The sequence below is a fragment of the Zootoca vivipara genome, chromosome 2 (genome assembly GCF_965207765.1).
Source record: "Zootoca vivipara chromosome 2, rZooViv2.hap1.1, whole genome shotgun sequence".
NCBI classification, from domain to species: Eukaryota; Metazoa; Chordata; class Lepidosauria; order Squamata; family Lacertidae; genus Zootoca; species Zootoca vivipara.
Genome location: NC_142584.1, coordinates 70618474 through 70640399, shown reverse-complemented (window position 1 = coordinate 70640399; position 21926 = coordinate 70618474). Strand labels below are relative to the sequence as shown.

At 41.5% G+C, this 21926-nt stretch overlaps 1 protein-coding gene across 5 annotated transcripts in view; it reads right to left on the bottom strand.

Moving 5' to 3' along the window:
* RAD54L2 (RAD54 like 2) overlaps window positions 1-21926 on the bottom strand; it is a 64342-nt gene that overhangs the window by 24497 nt on the left and 17919 nt on the right. For 4 of the 5 annotated variants that reach the window (XM_088662185.1, XM_088662184.1, XM_035106070.3 and 1 more), the window contains exons 3-6: window positions 7248-7446; window positions 5248-5387; window positions 3734-3868; window positions 98-330 (exon numbers count right to left, since the gene is read on the bottom strand). In XM_088662185.1, coding sequence (XP_088518311.1) covers window positions 98-330; window positions 3734-3868; window positions 5248-5387; window positions 7248-7446 — 707 coding nt within the window. Of the gene's footprint in view, window positions 1-97; window positions 331-3733; window positions 3869-5247; window positions 5388-7247; window positions 7447-17553; window positions 18335-21926 lie in introns of those variants that run through there. The other variant, XM_035106072.3, reaches the window with a different exon arrangement.

Genomic DNA, 21926 nt, shown 5'->3' with positions numbered 1-21926 from the left:
GGGCTCAGATTTATCAGTGCATGCTACACCAAAGTACAGCTTCTGAAAAGAAAGTTGCTGAAGTCCTTTTTATGTCCAGACTGAACATCTCCAGTACCTGGTGTGGTTTTACAGCTCGTGCAAGTTGAGGAGCCAGGTAAATGTCTTCTTCATTTGGTGGGTGGTTTATGTTGACAATTACTTGTCCTGAAGCATCTAACTGGTTTAGAGCATCATTCACGTGAGCACCACTGCTCTCTTCAGTAGCATCTTCATCCCCTTCATTGCCAGAGTCGCTGCTGTCTACAATCTGGAGGGATTCATCTTCTCCTGAACTTAATTCTATCACTTCTGTAAGACAACCAGATGTGGGAGATTAGCACCTCAATCGTATTTTTATCTCATTTGTAATGTACATATTGAACTACCGTGTTTCCCCCTTTTTAATACGTAGTCATAAAGTAAGCCAGGGCAGCAATTTTAAGCATTTGCGAAAGATAAGCCATACCCCGAAAATAAGACATAGTGTATCTCCATGCCTGCAGCAGCGCGGGCGGAGAGCTGAGCCAGCGGCCGGGCCTCTGTTGCTTCTAGCCCAGTTTCTAGTTTCTAGCCCAGCAGCTTGGAGCACCCAGGAGCACCGGAGCCAGCGGCCCTGCTTCTGCCTGGCCGAGGAGGCCTGCTGTTCCGCCGCCCGGAACCGGCTGCTGGAGCGCGCGGAGCGCCCAGCAGCCCCGGAGCCGAGCGCCAGAGCCAGCGGCCTCGCCTCCATCCGGCCGCCGCCGTCCCACCACCCGGAAACAGCTGCTGGAGCGCACGGAGCGCCCAGCAGCCCCGGAGCCGAGCGCCAGAGCAAGCGGCCTCAGCTCCATCCAGCCGCCGCCGCCCCGCCACCCGGAAATGGCTGCTGGAGCGCGCGGAGCGCCCAGCAGCCCCGGAGCCGAGCGCCAGAGCCAGCGGCCTCAGCTCCATCCAGCCACCGCCGTCCCGCCGCCCGGAAACGGCTGCTGGAGCGCACGGAGCGCCCAGCAGCCCCGGAGCTGAGCGCCAGAGCAAGCGGCCTCAGCTCCATCCAGCCGCCGCCGCCCCGCCGCCCGGAAACAGCTGCTGGAGCGCGCGGAGCGCCCAGCAGCCCCGGAGCCGAGCGCCAGAGCAAGCGGCCTCAGCTCCATCCAGCCGCCGCCGTCCCGCCGCCCGGAAACGGCTGCTGGAGCGCACGGAGCGCCCAGCAGCCCCGGAGCCGAGCGCCAGAGCAAGCGGCCTCAGCTCCATCCAGCCGCCGCCGTCCCGCCGCCCGGAAACGGCTGCTGGAGCGCACGGAGCGCCCAGCAGCCCCGGAGCCGAGCGCCAGAGCAAGCGGCCTCAGCTCCATCCAGCCGCCGCCGTCCCGCCGCCCGGAAACGGCTGCTGGAGCGCACGGAGCGCCCAGCAGCCCCGGAGCCGAGCGCCAGAGCAAGCGGCCTCAGCTCCATCCAGCCGCCGCCGCCGCCCCGCCACCCGGAAATGGCTGCTGGAGCGCGCGGAGCGCCCAGCAGCCCCGGAGCTGAGGGCCAGAGCCAGCGGCCTCGCCTCCACCCGGCCGCCGACGCTCCGCCGCCCCGCCGCCCGGAAACGGCTGCTGGAGCGCGCGGAACGCCGAGCAGCCCCGGAGCTCAGCGCCAGAGCCAGCGGCCTCGCCGTCGCCGTCCCGCCGCCTGGAAATGGCTGCTGGAGCGCGCGGAGCGCCCAGCTGCTCAAAGCGCCCAGCAGCGCTCAGACAGCCCAGCAGCATGGCGCGCAGTGCCCAGCAGTGCCCCGAGCCAGCAGCCTGGCCCGGCTAAGAAGACCTTAAGGTGCTGTAAAAACTGTAATAACGTAAAAAAAATAAGACATGCCACCAAAAATAAGCCACCCTGTGGTTTTTTGAGGGAAAAAAGCAATAAGACGGTGTCTTAAAATGTGGGAAACACGGTATCTGTTCCTGGGCCTTCATTTCCTCTTCTCTCTACGGTAGAAAACTAAGCAAAGTAATAAATTATGAAGGTTTAAAAATGTAACTAATCATGCTGACAAACTTAGTGCAGGCATATCCAGTAACTGAATATTAAACTACAGTATCTTGCAATTCTTTCATTTTGCTCTATTTTAAACTAGAGAGAGAGAGAAATGGGGGGGGGGAATGAAGACACATGAGCACTGCTTTCATGAAATAATTGCAGAGTACGTGGAGAGATCAAGTAAAAGACAAGCGTAATTTTCATGTCGGTGATTTTACATATGCAAAAATCAGAAATAGATATCCATCTACAAATCAATCTATTCATTGATATATTGTGATGCTGTGCAATTTGAAGTTGGTCTCCTCTCTACTGCCACACAGGCCTGGATCAGAATCTTTAACTTTTGGCTCTTCTTTAATTTCACCCCTACTGGATTGCTTCTCGCTTGATTCACACCAAAAGCAGTTCGATTTAAGGTTATGCTTTCTTGGTTATTCACAACAACCAAGTTTAGGTCTCAGAAAAGCCTATTGAGGCAATGCCAGTTTGATACTGAATGGAACAATTTGCCAGCAATGAGAAAACTATGTCCCTGGTATGACTGTTTTTTAACTAGCCTCCGATACAATGGTGGTTTATCTATAGGATCTAGTGATTCTAAAATATAGACCAGGCTTCCTCAATACAATTCCCATCATCCCTGACCACTGGTCCTGCTAGCTAGGGATCATGGGGGTTGTAGGCCAAAAACATCTGGAGGGCCGAGATTGAGGAAGCCTGATATAGACCTTTCTCTTGAGAGCATGACTAAATGTGCTTCTTTCAGCAGTATTTGATGGTTGCTTCAAGGCAGGCATCCCCAAACTTCGGCCCTCCAGATGTTTTGGACTACAATTCCCATCTTCCCCGACCACTGGTCCTGTTAGCTAGGGATCATGGGAGTTGTAGGCCAAAACATCTGGGGGGCCGTAGTTTGGGGATGCCTGCTTTAAGGGAACTCCCTTCCATAACTGTATGTCCATGTGGTGATAGTAATACAGAAACAGTGGCCCATGCACTGCTATTTTGCTCTTCGTACAGAGACTTATGTAAAGAATTAATTATTCCAACACTATTATCTTAGCTGGGGCATTCAGCTGAGAGTCAGCTGATTTTTCCTTGCAAATCAAGGTAAGCTAGTGACAGCAAAATTTCTATCAAATGACATTAAGATAAGGGCCACAACTATGCAGAGTTTTCAATTGTTTACTTTTTAATTTTAATTTTGTTTAGAAATCTTACCTGTTCCATATATATATATATATATATATATATATATATATATATATATATATATATATTTGTACTTTATAAACAAATTGCAATGGCTGGTGCTTTTAAAATTACTATGGAAATTTTACCTGTTAAATTGTGTTCATGTTTGCATTTTTGTACACAAATTGCAATGACTAGCTGCTTATGCAAATAAATATAAACCTACATACATATGCAACTATCGATTCTATAATATATTGCATATATTCATCTATAAACTAGACTGGATTCAAACTACCCATGGGTGGCACTCTATTTACAGAGAGCTCTGCTGGAGGGGATATGGGGATTTTCACCAATTCCCCCTTCTCAGTGCCCTCCCCCCCACCCAGCTTTTTAGAGGGCTGGGAGACTCTCTGGAACAGCATTGGAGGTGGGGCTGGGGCTGCATGGAGAAAGGGGATACGAAAATGTTGTTGGGCACAGTGAGAGAATGCCAAGTGATTACTATCTGTTCTTACCATCTTTAATGCTATGGAGTCTTCCTTTGGAGTCATCCTCACTGCCACTGCTGGTACTGTCTAAGCAGATGACGTCTTCAGATAATACTTGAGGGGAAAGCTGAGCAACCTCTGCAGTTCTTAAAGCAATCTCCTCTAAACCAAAACAGTAAACAATAATAAAGAATGCTAAACAACCCAGAGGGAGGATATGAAACAAAAAACACCCACCTCATTCACTTACCTAAACACTACTGACTTTTAACTGGTTTTTTGCTTACCCAAGTTAGAGTTGATATACAAAGTTGTTTTGAAATTAACACTGCTTTAACTTACGTTTAACTTATAGCTAGATCACTTAATATTGTTCTTTAAAAAAAAACCTGAATAAAATGTTTTTCTGCAATTCCAGAAAACCTTTTTTTTTTAAGTAAAAAAGTATAAAAAAGCATGGTTACTCAAAATATTCTATGGTGCTTACTCCCAAGTAAGTGTGCAAAGTACTGTGGCCTTAAAAATAACATCAAGCTGTTATTTAAGAACAAGATCAAACAATTGCATAAAAAGCCTCTAATCAACTGCTAAAATCTTAAGAAGTAGTAAACACAAAAAAATGTTCATTACTTTACCACTCTTTCCTCCTTCTCAGCATAACCTGAACTCACTCTGAATAGCTCTGCATTTGATAGTACCACAGGCCATTACTTTGACCACAGACTTTTGACTTACATTAAAGATGATGGTAATGAGCCCATCTTTTATTAAAAGTAAGCCTTACTTAACATGAAAAATAGTTGTATAACATTTGACAGGTATACAACAACGCTAAGAAACCACAAGGACTGATGTACTGCAGCCATTCCTACAGTACTTGTGCAGGGGTTTAAATACCAAAGTAAAAACGGTAAAAAGATAAAGGACCCCTGGATGGTTAAGTCCAGTCAAACTTGACTATGAGGTCATGGCCAAGGGAGCCAGTGTTTGTCCACAGACAGCTTTCCGGGTCATGTGGCCAGCATGATGAAACCGCTTCTGGCACAAGGGAACACTGTGACGGAAGCCAGAGCGCACAGAAATGCCATTTACCTTCCTGCCGCAGCGATACCTATTTATCTACTTGCACTGGCATGCTTTCGAACTGCTAGGTTGGCAGGAGCTGGGACAGAGCAATGGGAGCTCACTTCGTCGTGGGGATTTGAACCGCCGACCTTCCGATTGGCAAGCCAAAGAGGCTCAGTGGTTTAGACCACAGCACCACCCGCATCCCTGATACTAAGGTAACCTATCAAATTCAGCCATCAAGCACAATCAGTGTCCGAAGGCCGGCCAAGTCTATTTTCACAGGATGAGGATAAAGGGAGGGTGGGTAGAAACCATGTATGCCACACTGTAATTGCCTTGGAAGGAAGATGAAATATAAATGCAAGAGTTTATCTAAGCCTTCTTTGGTGCAGCAAGTTTAGCCTGTGGGGAGGACTGAAGATAGTACTTGTCTTCAGGTAGGTTCAGAAGTAGTCACCATCATCACTGTTTACCTGGGAGAAACTCTAAGGGTACTGTGGGGATGCTGGCTTGATACTCCTTCCTTTGCTGCTCAAGTCGCTTCCTTCTTTCCAACTCCTCCTGCTGGGCTGCTTTTGTCACAGCTTCCAACTGGTCCTCCCGCAGTAGCTTCCTGAATGCACAAACAGAGAACATATTACTTCAAAAACAAAGTTTATCTATGCAGCTTCTGTTAGCTTCATTTTGCCAACTGGAATAAAATAAAACAAAACCTGGTGCACAGCTTTTTCAGAAGGAAAGTTACAGGAAGGCCCAAGAACACCACAGGTAGTATTTCAGTAGAGACAATTCACTTACAGCCGCAGGGCAAGTGCTTAATTTTATACTACTGTAGGAAGGGGCTGGCATTGAAGAGATTAATATATCTGATTCTGAAAGTTTTAATTGAAAGGTTGGAGGAAATAAGTTGCAGGTAAATATGGGCTGTACTACAGCGGCTTGAAGCTAAGTATGCATGCAAGTTAGCATATACAGGAAATGGGTCACATTCACATGTCTTCGAGTTGCAAAGAGGTAGAAAACATTTTGTTTTAAAAATAAAAGGCTAATATAAATACCCCAAGTGGTTTGACATTTGAAGTATGGCATGGCTTTACAGGGGGCACACTGCTAAACGGGGAGGGGGGGGAGATCCCTTTGCTATAAATAAAGTTATCTAAAACAGAGCGAAGTAGCGTAGGACCTATGTGATTTAACTGGTCTATATAGCTACATAGTTTTGCTGGCCTGGTAACTCACCTATGAGCTTGTCATTCCAGAAGAAAAGGCAGAGGGAAATTTTGGTGTTACCAGATATGGGCCACAGTCCTAATGCTCTCTACTATCAAGATTATTACATTGGTAATTGGTTTTAAAACAGCTTAGATTATGAACAACTTGGAAACATAACACTGCAAACCCGGAAGTAGTTGTTCTGGTTTGCGAAATTTGCCTTGGAAGCTGAACATGTTCTGCTTCCTGTTGAGTGTGTTCCGTTTGTAAATTGAGTCCCCTACTGCTAATCAGAGGCTTCCTGTTGAGTCTGTTGGCTGGTTGAGTCCCAAGCACCCAGGCAACACAGAGGTGATATTTGGAGCTTTAGTTTTTGCTATTTTTTGTGTTTATGTTTGTGTGGCTTTTTCCTTTTTTTTTTTTACTGTGACTTGTTCTTTGTTTTATGGGACTGACTTGTGACTGTGGCTTGTGACTTGTTTTCGTGACTGTGTGGAACCCATTTCAGCTACTGATTGATTGATTGTATAACTGCCCCCCATCCAAACAATGACTATCATCAGTGCACGTAAGAAAAAATAATAATTTTAATTTTTATCATCTACAATACTGTCTTATTTATTTTATAGTACAGTACATTGATTATTGCTTTCATTTTATGGATCAATGGTTAGATAGTAAAATTCATGTTAAATTGCTGTTTTAGGGGTTATTTTTACAAGTCTGGAATGGCTTGATCCATTTTGCATTACTTTCTATGGGAAAGCACACCTTCGTTTTAGAAGGCTTTGGTTTTGGAACAGACTTCTGGAACGGATTAAGTTAGGGAACCAAGGTACCACTGTATATTGCTGTGGATAACACACTTCCTGGAAAAAAAGAATTGCAAAATAATTTTTAAAAGCATGTAATGCTAATTAAAGCTCCAAAAGTGCTGTTGGTTCAAAGGAAGGAGCATCAGATTATTGCCACTCTTTCATGGGATTCTGTGAGAATATTCTCAAGGGATCTATCATCAATCATCAATGATCTATCTATTTGCCTTCTAAATTTGTGTTTCAATATTTTCCTTGTAATAACCACCAAACCTGTGATCTTCCCCTTCAGCAGTATCATTTCATTTCCATTTTAGCATATGTCTACAGCTCTTGAACACACCATCCTAAGTTGGGTTCAAGGGACAGTAATAAACAACACTGATAATGACAATCTGGCAATTACTACTCAAATCCTGTACACATTTTTTAAAAATGCTGTTCACCTTATGTTCCTCCTCATATGAGAAGGTTTCTGAGCCCTCTTCTTTTTGGTGTCCTCAGAGGCCAGGCTCTTGTGCTGATTCTGCAACAGTTTCTCTGCCTGTTCACTCTGAGATGAGGTAGTTGAAGTAGAGCGTTGCCATTCCCCATCTTCACCATGTTGAACAAGATCACTGCCAAACACCGCTTCATGGGACTGGTCTGAAACAAAGAAAGTTAGAGTAAGTTGTACAAAATCAACTATTTCTCTCTCGCTCTCGCTCTTTCCACATGTGCTAATTCAAACCAAGAAGCCAAATAACTTCTTGAGCTTTATCAGTCCTTAAGATGATGAAAACCCAAGTTTCCAAACTTATTTTGTAGACACCCTCACTCACAAAAGAATTTGAGTTCTGGCAATAGGTTGGACATTTATGACAGCTGCCACATGGTCCAATGCCACTTGAGCAAAATGATACATATGTACTTATGTGTGTGTGTGTTGTTTGTATGTACACACACACACACACACACACACCAGACATGAGTGGAACTGACGTAATTACTATGCCATGGCCACAGTTACCTCTTAAATAACCATGATATCCTGCCTGCTGAGGTTTTCCTGATGGAATGGTGTGGAGTTGAACTATGTCAGGAGTGGAGAACCTCCGGTTTGTGGGTCAAGCATGGCCCGCTAAGCTATTTCTGGGAAGCCACGCAACATCATGTGTCAGGTGCTAAATAGGGCGGGACTTCAAAGGAACAATCAGAGGTTAAAGTAAGCTCCCATTTTGTTCCTTTGCTGGAGCAAGGCTTGCTCCCATCCATCAGCTGATGGGCCATAGGAGAGAGGCTTCTTCAAGGAATAGGAAGCGGTTTCTACTGAATGGAACCAGAGGTTCAAAGAGCAGCCCCTTGAAAGCCCCTTTCCAAGCAGCTTTGCATTACTCTTTAGCACTCCAGTTTTCAGAGGTTTAACAAGCAGCATGGAAGTCAACACACAAAAGAATGTGAGTTTAAGGAGCAGATGTCACTATGACATCAGGTGACTGACCACCCACCTGCCAATTTGGGCCTGCCAGGGTTTGGGGAGACTAAGGTCTGGACAGAAAAGTTCCTCACCCTTAAACTATATGGAAGCAGCTCCACTTCCATAAATGTTACATTTGAATGGTCACATGTGGACAACTGCCATGTGTTAAAATAACAGAACATAGTGGAGCTGCATTGTCAAGGGCTCAATGCATGCCAAAAATCTGTTTCATTAGCCAAAAAGCTGACTGCTTTGGACTCTCAGATAGTACCTAAAGACTCAGAACCCCTTCATATCATGGCAAAGCATTTTAAATGAAATGATCTAAGTGCAAACAGCACCTATTTGCTCTATAATTTTACATTCCCATAAGGAACAAGTGCAGCTGAACCAAACCTGACCTCTCCTCTCTTCTCTTCTCTTCTCTTCTCTCTCTCTCACACACAGAAACACACACAGAGGAAGCAAAAGCTAGGTCATTCCTTGAACTTGATACATTTTCTAGTACGTACAGACACGCCTTCAGGGAAGCATGAGGCAACAGAAATGTCACAACAAACAAGCCCACAGATTGCACTCATTTACCCCAAGGAATCCCAGTACTGGGAAGAGAGTCTAATTTCTTGGAAGTTATCAGACTAGAACTCTGCTACCCATGTTAAATAACATTTCTCTGGAATATTAAGTCAAATAGTATGGTGATATTATACAAAGTGATTTTACACCCATGGCTTTTCCCTTTCATTCACAATTATATAACTAGATCAAAAGGTTGGATAAAATAGGGCAACAGGAAGCAGCAATAGCAGCACACATGACCATATTCTGCAGGATGAGTCATTAAACCAATGACTTCTCCAGAGTCAAAAACAAAGGCATAGTTCATGCAGAATTCTGAAGGGCTGAAGAATCCAATATTAGAAGCAGACAGCTACAGCTAACACACATTCCCTTAACGTATTTTATTTAATGAGTATTTTCAGAAATCAGAAATAGATAAAAACCCTGGGACCCAGTGGAATATTCGTCTTGGTAGTTCTGATCCCTTCTTCCGACCGTGATAAAATAATAATAAAACAAAAAACAAAAGGCTATACCTACTTCTTACATGCACATCTCTTCTCTTCTGTACAACCCTGCTACCCATGGCTCTACCAATTTCCTGTTAACCTGGAGTGGGATGAGGGAGCAATTGCCTTCTGTGATATCAGCCTAACCAATGGGCAGCCAAACACACACAAAAACTTCAAAACTTTCCAACTTAGATCTCCCGTCATTTTGTCCTTCCCAATATACTGCTTTTCCACCATTTCCCCCTCTATGGGGTGAATTCTTATTAGGACAAAAGTAACCTCTGCCTGACAGTGGGTCAGATACAACATGCCAGATGCATATGTTTGTGCATCTTTAACTACATATCTTGCCTGAAAATAGATTCTGGGTAAGGGTTGGTTTAGACATCCAGAAGAATGAAATGACAGAATGCTACATCAGATTGCAGGCACGGGGAAATACATTTTTTTTAAATAGCTTCTCAAGGTAAACAGAACAAATAACACAAAGCTCCTTGCAACTAGAACAGCAAGAAATGGGCCATTTCTCTCACTGCTATATGCCATTTTGAGGGAAGAGGGAGCTGTTTTGTGCTTCTAGGGAGTTCTTTATATTGAAGAACATTTAAACATAATGCTGGCTGTAGTTTAAAGTGGTACAGCCTACATTATACTACTACTGTACATTCTATTGCAGGTATAGGCCAAACCATGTAATACTAGCCCCTCCTGCAGCACCTTGGTTGGTTTAGCCAGCAGTGCCAGGTGAACTCCAGGTGTGCTCTAGACTCTATCAATAAAAGCTCTGTCAGTGCTGTCAGTGAGTCCCACTTACAAAGGAACAATTTGGAACCAACTTTAAGCTCCCAATGTTTCTTTTGTAGCCATATCCTTACCTGCCCCTCCATCAGGTGTGGGGCTGGGTGGTTATGGTTTGGGGGAAATGGCATTGTCAGCCAAACTGTGACCTATGCCAGGCCTAATTAGACCCACAGACCAGAGTTCCCACCCCTGCTCTGGAGTGTGTCTCAGAGCCCTCTGCAACTCAAAATTTGCTTATTGTTTATTTACATCACTTGCATAAGACCTAATCAACCACACCCTCTAGACGGTTAACAAGAAAAGTTAGAAACCATTTAAAAATAAATAAAAACTTGCACTAATAGTAAACAGAATAAAGCCAGCCTCAGTACAAATCTAACTAAATCCAGCAGAATGCAAAACATATGAACACATGAGAGCTAAAGAAAAAAGCCAAGGCTTTTAAAATATTAAAATGCCTGGGAAATGTTTTAAGGGGCTTCATGTCCTGCTGGAAAGTCCATTATGCAGGCACCAGGAAAGATGCTCTGGGGAGGTCATTCCACCATATCTGGGAGGACACTGTTGAAAAGGTCTCTGGTATCCACCTGCCATATTTCAGTTGGCAGGGGCACCCTGTCCCTGAGACAAATTTCACAGCCAACAGATCAAACTGCAAAGGGTTTTCAACTTCTTTTCTAACCCTCCAGTACTGCTTTAAATATCTCACTTGAAAAACATAACAGTACCTCTCCACATCCACACCAACACAAAAAATTAGGCTGGTAGAGCATTGAGTGTAACAGATTTCTTGTCCATGATTCACGCAGTCCACTTTGGCTATAATACCATTAGCTATTTTAAAACAACAGCCTCAACATGTCACAGTACCTAAGGTACTGGATGGACACACATAAGGTACAGTAACATACTATGTCTTAAGCAGGGATCGATAATAACTCAACTCCTGACTCAGACATGTGCCCCAATATGAATTAGTGAAAAAGAGGCGTGGCAAAAACAGAGACAACCATGACATGCATTTTAAGACAACCAAGTGTGGGATTCCAGTGAGAGGAATCAGGCCCCAAACAGGGAATTTAGAATATTTATTAGCACAAATAGAGAGGTATGTTGTTGTCTGTATTACACCAACTGAGATAAGGCATTCTAACCTCCTGCATAACCAAAAAATAAAAATGTGTGTACGAAGTGGAAGGAATTTTCCCTAGAAGCTGCTCACTTCACTGTTGAGAACCCAAAGTTTAAAGAAGCTGAAAGTGATAACAATTTCCTGTTGTGTGTCCATGCAAGCAGCTTTGCTAGTTGCCATAGGAATGTAATTTACCTAAAAAGAGGAGGAAAATTGCTCTGCACAACTAAATGAAGATATTGGGAGTTACCAGAAGGAGAAAAATGCATTTCCTACAACATCTCCTGCAATATGCAAATGTATGAAAATTCCTGTATTGAACAAAATGCAGACTAGAAATTAGGAGAACTTGTATTGCTCCAGTGACAAATTCTTTGCAAAAACAAGAAGAAAAGAGAAACCCAATTCACTACTGACCAAAGATGTGAAAACAATGCAAGTGTGACTCTTCCAGGTTCTATCTGCATACACAAAATAATCAAATAAATTCACCTCTCACTAAGGATGGGGAGGGAGACGGTCCCAAGTCTGAAAACCTCTGAAGCTTTCATCAAGCCAGCTAATTAAAGAGCAGTCTCAAGCCTTCTGGCAGTTCAGTAGCTTTAGGTCCCTCCCACTCTGGAAAGGCCTAACAAAGAACTAATTACATAATGATTACATAAGATGACACACCTACAAAGTCCAAATGCACTGACAGAGCTACTCTTTCTGATTATCATAGAAGGCAATAGGACCCAGATGTATTACTCCTCTGTACGTGAAATCAGAGCACCATCCTCAACAACCTCTCATACAGAAAAGGAGTTCTAGGATTCAGAACAAGTACACTGCTTTTGCCTACACTTATCATCTCACTGTCACTTCATTTCCTTTTTGCCAATTACTGTCTTCTCAATTTCATTCTCACTCTTGTCAGACTTCCACTTGCTTCCACAACTGTCAGAGACATTGTCTGTTAATGCTACTTTTTACGACTCTGATTCCTACACAGAAGAGCAGCATGTGCATTTTTCAAGACCTAGCCAAGAATGAATCCAAGGGGAAATAATAGCTAAAGTAAGATGGTAGGGGAAGAGGCAACACCAAAAAAATGCAGGAAGCCCACATTTAAAAAGCAGCAGCAGCAGCAGCAGCAGCAACGTACACTCAGAAAATCTGGAACATCTAAAGGCCAACCTCAGTGACAGGCAATTTATCTTCTAACTCCAAGATTATGCAAGCCAACCAAGGCACCAAATACTCACGAGCTCTTATTCTGGCCTCACTGCTGTACACTGAAAAGAGGCCTGAATTACATAAACACTAAAGAGCACTTATATAAGCTTTTATGAACGTGTCTCTAAATAACAACACTCACAAACCAAAAGAAGAACCCAGGTAGCTGATCAAGTGTTAATCATATATACACAACATTGAACAGGGCAACAGAAGAGAACATTATCCTCATCATTTTTAGGCAGCACTAGGAAACATGTTTAACAATTTGCAAAATTAATTTTTATTCTCAGCTACAGCACACACATTCTGGGATATTGTTGAATGTACTGTAGTGTGCTTAGTTACTTGTCTGCAAAGAGATCTGAAAGCCTCATGTGGCAGGAGAGAGAAAAATGGGGGGGGCATTATTCTGCTACCCTACTAAAAGAAACAAAAACACTACAACCTTTCCTATTACTATCTAAAATCTAAGCTCTCTCCCCCCAAAAGAAAACCCTGTCACACATACATGCCTGAATTGAGTAATTAAGTCATCAGTAAAATACCAGAAGTCTGAAAATTTCCACTTTCAAATTTATAGCAATTAATTTGCAAACTGACATTTCTGCTTCAGTCATATCACTCATCTAGTAACAGTGATAGGGTCATAGTGACCTAGAATATTTTTCAAGGCCTTCTCTGCTAGGGAATTTCAACAAGCGATTACTTTCAACAGATACACAGGAAGAATAAGAAACTGTACTTTCTGGCTGTTGGGTAATTTTCCAATTACCCAGGCTAATTCCCCCTCCCCTCAAAAGAGCAAAGTGCTATGAAAGGACCTGTTTTGCCTGAAGCACTTTCCAACTTCTCTCATATTAGAAGTCACAAGCATTCAAGTTGGAGCTTACTACCCTCTACAAATAGAGTATTTGTTCCAAGTGCTAAAATAGTGTGCACCTAAACTAGAAACATTCTGGCTCCTGTAGCCACATGTTGTAGATGCCTCCTTTGCTGCATTAGTGCAGATGCTATTATAATTTCTCTAGATCAACTAATATTCAGGGTCTGAAGGAAGGAGACCGAATTGTGAGGGGGGAGGTATTTTGTATTATGCAATGGTTACATAAGCTTTAATTTTCAGTAGGCAGTTACAAGTCATAGTATTAGTTTTATACTAGATTTTTCAGGGTGGTTAAAGGCAAAGAGAGGCCTCTTGGTGGCTTTGGAAATGTGCAACACTAAGATGGGGGAAAAGACTCTCTATTGCACACTCACACTTTGCTCCCAAACCAAGGAATCTGAGACTTGACAACTGAGAGAGCTGAGTGAAAGATAACACCAAGCAGAAGTCCCTCGGTTATCAAGTGCCCCATTTTCACATTTTCATGGTGAAAACTGGGTAATGTGACTTTGAAATCACTAAATCCCAGCATTATTCTTTAAACTACTTTCAGTTTTTAGGTAGAATTCAAGCTGCAATTTATTTGGTGTTGTGTCACCATATCAACTTGCCAGGTAGCATGATCACACACACACCCCTTTGCTGTTCTGAGGGTTCTCCCAACCCCAAAATTCAGGGGGGCACAGATGGGTAGAAGAGGGTGAAGCCACGTTGTGTAAGCAGAAGTCATCACACAGGGTTTTCACTGATAGGTCTGTTAGGTGAATCCTGCCCTTTGTTAAGGGCAAAGATTACAATAGTACAGCTTTGCAGTTAACCATTCACATAATGTTTCTTTGTGGGGAAATACGCTTTCAGGACACGCTACTTAAGTTCCTCTATTATACCCATGTCCAGCGCTTATCATTACAATCACCATATGTAAACATCTATAAATTACTCTATGTGGTAAGCCTTTTTTGCAGTGTGGAAAAATGTAGCCAGTAATTAAGCTTTGAGCGGCTACAAAAAACTACACAGGAACCACCACATGGGAACATGCTATTGTGTGGATGTGGAACAATCTTCAAATAACATGCATAACCTTTCAATTGTAGCCAGAGGTGTGATAAACAATGCCTCAAAGGCATATGAAAACAGGGAGGTTTTCGTGATTGATGAAATATTTGTAGTTAATGTTATCATTAGCATTTTACGCTTCTGACGGTTTGAGAAACTAAGGCACTATGGCCAACTGATGTCTTTTAAGACCACAAAGTCAGCATAAAGTTTGAAGAACATGACTTTGCCTCCACCCCACCCCACTTTATACTAAAAACACCAGATCAAGCTTTATTCTTCCCTTTCTTCTTTTCTTTACAGGGTGCTTCCCAAGGGGATGCAAGTAAGGGAAAGAAATAACTAACTTAATTGCCATTTTCTGCTTCAAAATCAGTGAGAATTCCTCTGAATTTAAGCAAGAAAGGCTAGCTTCCAGAGGAAGATAATGAACATACTTTGGCTTCCTAACCTACATAACAAGTGGCAGAAAAAAACCCCACTTCAAACAATAATGAATGCTTTCCTAGATCAAGGTTTTCACTGTGCAAGTTTAAAACAAAACTAAACTAAACTAAACCAGTATTTGAAACAACCCTGGATTACTTTTCCAAAAAGCAACAACAGAAAAATAAATGAACACCATAACGGCATTCATGACTTTTTCTGCACTGTCTCCTCCCCTCCATCAGGAACATAGGTGGTTTAATGTTTTTCTTAATTTATCAAGTGAGTTTCTTTAAAGTCTGCGATTTCAGGATGGTTTCATCATAGAAATATTTAAGGCAACAATTCACTACTTCACCACATGGTGGAACAACAAAGGTTTGCAACACAATTTGCAGATCCCCAAACAAGGTACCAGATTTGTTGTCCAGGCCAGCTAACTAAATGAATGTCCCTTATTCTACTGTACCGCAGTCCCACAAAATATAGTGGGTGTTCAAACTACTAGACACCACAGCCAAGTATTCCTCTTTTTAAAAGGAAATTAATAGCAGAAGATAGTGAGGCATGTGTTAACACTTAATTATATTTCATGAAAGCTGTATAGTGAACCTGATTAATCCATAAAGATTATTAAAATCAAGTGATTATGAAAGATTTATTGGAAGTATTGAGCAGTGCAGACATAGAGCTGAGGTCAAATTCAAAGCCTACCAGACTTATGACTTTGTGCAAATTACCTGGCCTATCTGCACAGCAGATTTCACATAATAAAATGGAGTTAATAAGTGCTCTGTAAGGTATAGTCCAGGGGTAGGCAAACTAAGGCCGGGGTCCGGATGCGGCCCAATCGCCTTCTCAATCCAGCCCGCAGATGGTCCAGGAATCAGCGTGTTTTTACGTGAGTAGGATGTGTCCTTTTATTTAAAATGCATCTCTGGATTATTTGTGAGGCATAGGAATTCGTTCATTATTATTTTTTCAAAATATAGTCTGGCCCACCACATGGTCTGAGGGACGGTGGACTGGCCCACGGCTGAAAAAGGTTGCTGACCACTGGTATAGTTCTCAAAAGTAGCAACAATATTTATTACACTGTGATGATACATAGACAAATTAGATAGTTTGATTATAATTTTCATATGCTGGTTCAATGTAAATCATTAAGCGCAGAGCACTATTTTCATGTTGATTTATCACTACATTAATGAATACTTTTTAAAGTCCATTGTAGTTTAAATTTAGTGTCATATATGGATGTGAGAGATGGTTTAAAACTAAACTCATTATTCTACATGCATTAGAGGGGATGCTCAAGGTTTTGCTCATGAAGATTCTTCCCCAAAAATGTGTTAGTCTAAAAAACTTTTCAGCTAGACAGTAAAATAAAGTCGCAGAATCGAAAGTTACTTCTTACTGCAGAGTCAAAAACAAAATGCTCAGTCAAGTCCTTGCAGCTCAGCATGGTCTGTTAGACTGTTGTGTTACGCAAAGATGAGACAGCAGTAATTAGTACTGTACTCCAGTGGCTCCAGTTTTAATCTTTTTTTACAATCTAATTAAATTTCTCATTCCCAGAAATCATGGGTCTTCAACATTTATAAATTTCCTAGATCTTGAGGTTCTTCATTCCCTTTATCAAGACTGATCTCAAAATGTCTTACTCCTGAAAGTATCATTCCTTTCTTAAATAGTAATTTGTAATTTAAATTTGCAATTTCCACTTGGACCCATAAACCAGTTAGACATTTGTTGCATTCTTGCCACTGGATTATTTATCTTGTGTGTACTTTTTTAAACCATTCATACAAAGATAAAACAGAGCCCAGCAAAATACACATACATTCCACTAATCACGCACATGATTACTCTTATCAATTTCAAAATAAATTCCATATAACATCACTCCTATGAGTTCAAAAAATAAAGTATTGGTACCTCATGCCCACATCCTCTTTTATGAGTTTACTGGGAAGAAATCAGTTTTCTGAACTAGAAAGGTAAACTAGGTAAACTAGAAAGGCTGAACTAGGTAAACAGGAACAATTGATAAACTTACAAAATAAATACCAGTGAGCATACACAACTAAATGAGATGTTTCAAACATGACTTTTTCATAACAGATTTCAGAACTTTTTATCTCCCATATATAACCTATTTGTAAGAAGGCAAACCTAATTCTCAGAATTCCAGGGATGAACAAAAAAGTTTGTCAGAAGTGTAGTGCATACATAATGCACATACACTTCCACTATCCTGTCCTAGGAAATACAGAACCGGCAAGAACTCTCAGAACTGCAGAAGTATGTTCAGATAGGAAGAAAACGTAATAAATAACACATGCAAAATATGCCACATCCTTGCTCCGGAAAGCAACAAGTGCAAAGAGGCTGCAATATGAAATAAAGAGTTAATTGGTTGTTTTACTAGAATCCTCAGACTTAAAAAGTAGTAAATAGCCTTATACAATATTCAAGATTATACAAGTAGCCTCTCATGCAAATCAAAGACACTCAACTTTCACCAAATTATTGACTGCTAAATAAATAATGAATCTCAATGTATTGTTTTACAAAATATTATATTCCAACCACACTCTCACAACACCACTGGAACACATCAGATTTCTAAAAACAATGAATTGTTTGTGAAATCAACGGAAGAGGAGGAGTAGAAGGAAAGGAGACTTCCATGTCTTACCTGGGAAGTGCTGAGACTCATCCAAAAGGAGCATTTTGCTCAGGCTGACTGCAACACAACCTTCTTTAACAGTTGGTTCTGTAACTTCAGCAGAAGATAATGTGGCAAACTGTCAACTACTATGAGCTATTCTAGCCCCAGACCAAATGCCTGAAGTCAATGAAAATAATTTATCATCTCTGCTTAATCACACAAAAAATCATAATGTGCCTTCTGCTAAAGTAGCAGAGAAAAGAGAGGAAACAGACTAAACAATGTCATGGTATTCGGATATTCTAATCAACGGCACTTAGCCATCTATCCTACAAACCTGTATTGAGCACATCCAGCGAATATAGATCCTGTAACTTGGCTGTGACTGAGAAGGGTCACTTACATAACCAATTAAATATGCCTAGGTTTTAGTCTATATAGCACTGGCACTTATTTTCTTTCCCAGCTCAGGTCCTCAAAGCCATGAGTACAAAAGAGGGGGGGAAAGCCAGCAAGTACTTGAGGACCAATCACAGAAGCTATTCTGTCTTATTGACTGAAACTAGCATTTTTGCTAAATTAGAGGAGGTACCCAACACTACTCCTGAAAAACAGTACAGTCTGTAAAACAAAAAGAAACCATGTACATTTTGGGAGGTCTCTTCTCTCTGGGGTGGCTGCTACAACAAAAGTTGCACGCTGTTTCATCTGATATCATTTACTCAGCCCGCGCGATCCATTTGAACTAGTGGAAGAGAGCAGGAATAAAACGAAATCCTTACATAACTATTCAAACTCAACTGGGGCCCCACACAAGGGGAATTCTAACAGGCAACAGGAAACAAAGTGCAAGAGCTCCAGAAATTAACACCCGGGCTAGGAGGGGGGGGGGGTAAGTTAGCATATCAACATATTGGGAGCCATTAAAAAGAGAATCATTGCAAGTTTAATACCTGTATTATTAACAGCAACGCAAGGTGTTGCTAACCCAACACAATTCCATATGCGTGAAACCAAACAATATGTGATCTCTGTAACCTAAATAGTGGCAGCAACGACCTATTGGCTTTAGCTCAAAAAAATATTTTTTTTTATGTGGAGCTGCATGCTGAAGCCAACAACAATCAACAGTGGAGAGGTCCGAGGCTGATGGGAGTTGTAGTCCAAAACATATGGAAGGTACCAAGTAGGGGAAGGCTGTTTTATAAGATACACTCACACTACGTAATGCTTCATTTCATAATAGGCTTAGTAAAAGCTATTCCTCTGTATTACATCTCACAACAAAATATTTATTTATTTTCCTTTTTTAATCCTTTCCCAGGTATTTTCCCTCTGCTTTTAGTGACAGTACTGTCAGTGCTGATCCAGGATCTCTTAATGAGTAGACCGCTGAAAGCTCTTTTTGCACCAGATTTTCCTGGCACATAAAGAGCATTTTAAACTATCTGTGTTGCTTTCCAAGCAAGGCTCTCTCTTCTCACAATTTCTGGAAAACCCGCCGATGCTCGAGAAGGGGCTTGGCTCCAAGGGTTTGAGTATACACATTTTTGTGTATACATGGAACCCTTAGAACTGAACCCCAGCATAAGACATGATCTTCCTGTAGCCATCTGCCTGGAAGCAAATTTAAAAATCAGCACAAAAGAAAATGGATACACAAAAAATGAAGACAAGATATGAAATTGGCACACACCAAAGAAATAAGCATGTCCACTGATTTCAGTAGGCTTTGGTTCCAGCTCATTAAAACAATATGATCATGTGATTTACCTCTGCTATACTCTTTTATTTCCCAAACTGCTTCAGCCTGCGACTCTCTTAGATGTTTGAAGGCAGTATCCATAAGGAACCCAAGAATAATAAACTCAGGAGTACATAATAGGGTTGGGGGGAGCTTTGTTAAGTCAGCAATATTTACTGATTCCTTGCTTTAAGCTAGAGAGCACTTACTACAACTGATAACTATACAGTATAGACTATGTAGGGTTCTAGATATCAAACTTCCAAAATAAAATGTTTTGATTTAATGGTATAATACTGGTCAAAAGTTGTCTTAGAAGTATGATAAATGCACATATGGTCCTTGATTTGATTTATTTTTTTAAAAAAAAACTCCAATCCAAATTTAGAAAATAAGGATAAAATAGCTCTTATTAAATATTTTAATCAAAACCAGGATTTTATTTTCAGTTGCAGCCTCTCCACCCAAGTTAGTAAGCTAATAAGCACTTTCACTCAAAAGTGTGCATTTTCCAGTAAAACAAACAAACAAACCTTTGTGAGCTTAAATTAGTTTTTTATTACAATATGATGCCCTCCAGGTGTTGCTGGACTATGGCTTCCAACATCCCTGCCATGCTGGCTGGGGCCAATGGGAACTGGAGTTTAACAGCATCAGGAGGGCACCATGCTGGCTACTCCTGCTGTGTTTGTGAGGCCCTTGTTTCAATCAAATGCGTTTGAGGTTTTAGTTTTACACTGCTGAATGAAAATAAATGCTGTGCAACTGCAATAATAATCACTATTAAAGATAGGTTAGTAGAAACAAATACATCACTGCAAGAATAATAGAACAAGAAATAGCAAATCAATTTCAAAAGGAAAAAAAGTTTTCTTCATAATGGTGTTTCTGATCAAAGAGTAACAGAAATTGGAAACAAACAGAAGATATAAGAGAGATATTTTTCACATCCACAGAAAGCACAGTGTATTTCTTTGTTAATTTGAACTTGCCAGGCTTCTACACAGTATGTATATTACATTTTTTTTTATGCTCAAGAACAATTATCAACAAGAAATGGAGGTGGTGACTGGTGACTACCTGCATACACAGGGGAGGAGGAGAGAGAAGGATGAGTGCTCTAGAATAGCAACTTTAAATTCCATTATACGAGGCAAAAAGGAAAAAAGAAAAGCAAGCAGCTGGTTACACCACCATAACAGAACAGCAAGGCTACAGAACCCGTCAGCAGATCTGAGGCAAAGAGAACTTTGGCATCATTGCCTCCAAGTAAATGCAAGTCATTTCTCCAGGTTATATAACATTGTCTAATGCTGCCAGAAGTTGTTCCGCTTTCTCAAACAAGTGATTTATGCAACAACAACAAAAAAATCATAAGGAGACAAGTGAGGAGAAGCAACACCGCCATCAATATTTTTATGACCTTTCTCCTCCTCAGCCCCAACCTGAAATAAATCCTTATAGTTTTTTTTAAAAAAATATATATATGATCGCAAGTGTTGTCTGTCTGTGAAACCCTGAGAGGGCAGAGATGAAAGTTCTAGTTCTCCCTTCCCACACCAGCATTCAAGCCACACCCCAACTATGATAACTTAGGTAACAATAGATAACAGTTTCACAGCACTAATTAAAATTCTAGAATTAGCAAAATAGGCTCCTAGCCACCTCCAACTCATATCATGCCCAATAAACTCTTTATCTACACTTCTGAGAAGGAAGCAGGCAAGCTTACAAACTCATCCATAGCAGATAGAATCAAAAAGAAACAAGCAGTTTAAGTACAAAGTGTTCTCCGCAAAACATAGAGTAGGGTTTTTTTTTAATGAAAAAAACCCAAAACCAAAATGTCATCACTTTGCTGGTACAGAACAACCAGTTCAAAAGAGCCATGAGCCTACAGCAGAATTTACCAATACCCTCACTGGTTCTTAATCCTCACAGAACTACTGTGATTATGCACTTCTTGTTTCTGGTCCAATCACTTTTATTTCTACTAGTTTAGCACAATTGTAGAGCTTAAATGCTAAAAATGATGTGGTTTATTTTACAAAATCAAAATTATACCATAAAACACATACAAGCACCAAGGTGTTTGGTTTTTTTTTAAGGTAAAGGACCCCTGGACAGTTAAGTCCAGTAAAAGGTGACTATGTGGTGTGACGCATTTGTCCACAGACAGCTTTCTAGGTAATTTGGCTAGCATGACTAAACTACAGTACTAGTGGCACATGGAGGACCGTGACGAGTGCCAGAGCACACAGAAATGCCATTTACTTTCCCGTCGCAGCGGTACCTATTTATCTACTTGCACTGGTATGCTTTCAAAATTGCTAGGTTAGCGGAAGCTGGGACAAAGCAATGGGAGCTCACCCCATTGCGCGGATTCAAACTGCCGACCTTCTGATCAGCAAGCCCAAGAGGCTCAGTGGTTTAGACCACAACACCACATTCACATTAACCAAGGCATTGTTGGCATCTGCCTGTCTCGAGAGACAATGGAAGAATATGCCATTGGGGGTAAAGTCAAACCATTGGAGAGTTACAGCGCCTGCTGTGGCTGTAGAGACCAATATGGGAGAGACATACTTTGTTGCATCTGGGGCAGATTAAGGTGCCCAATTTCACTGGCACAGATGCACCATAGTGTTTCTTCTCT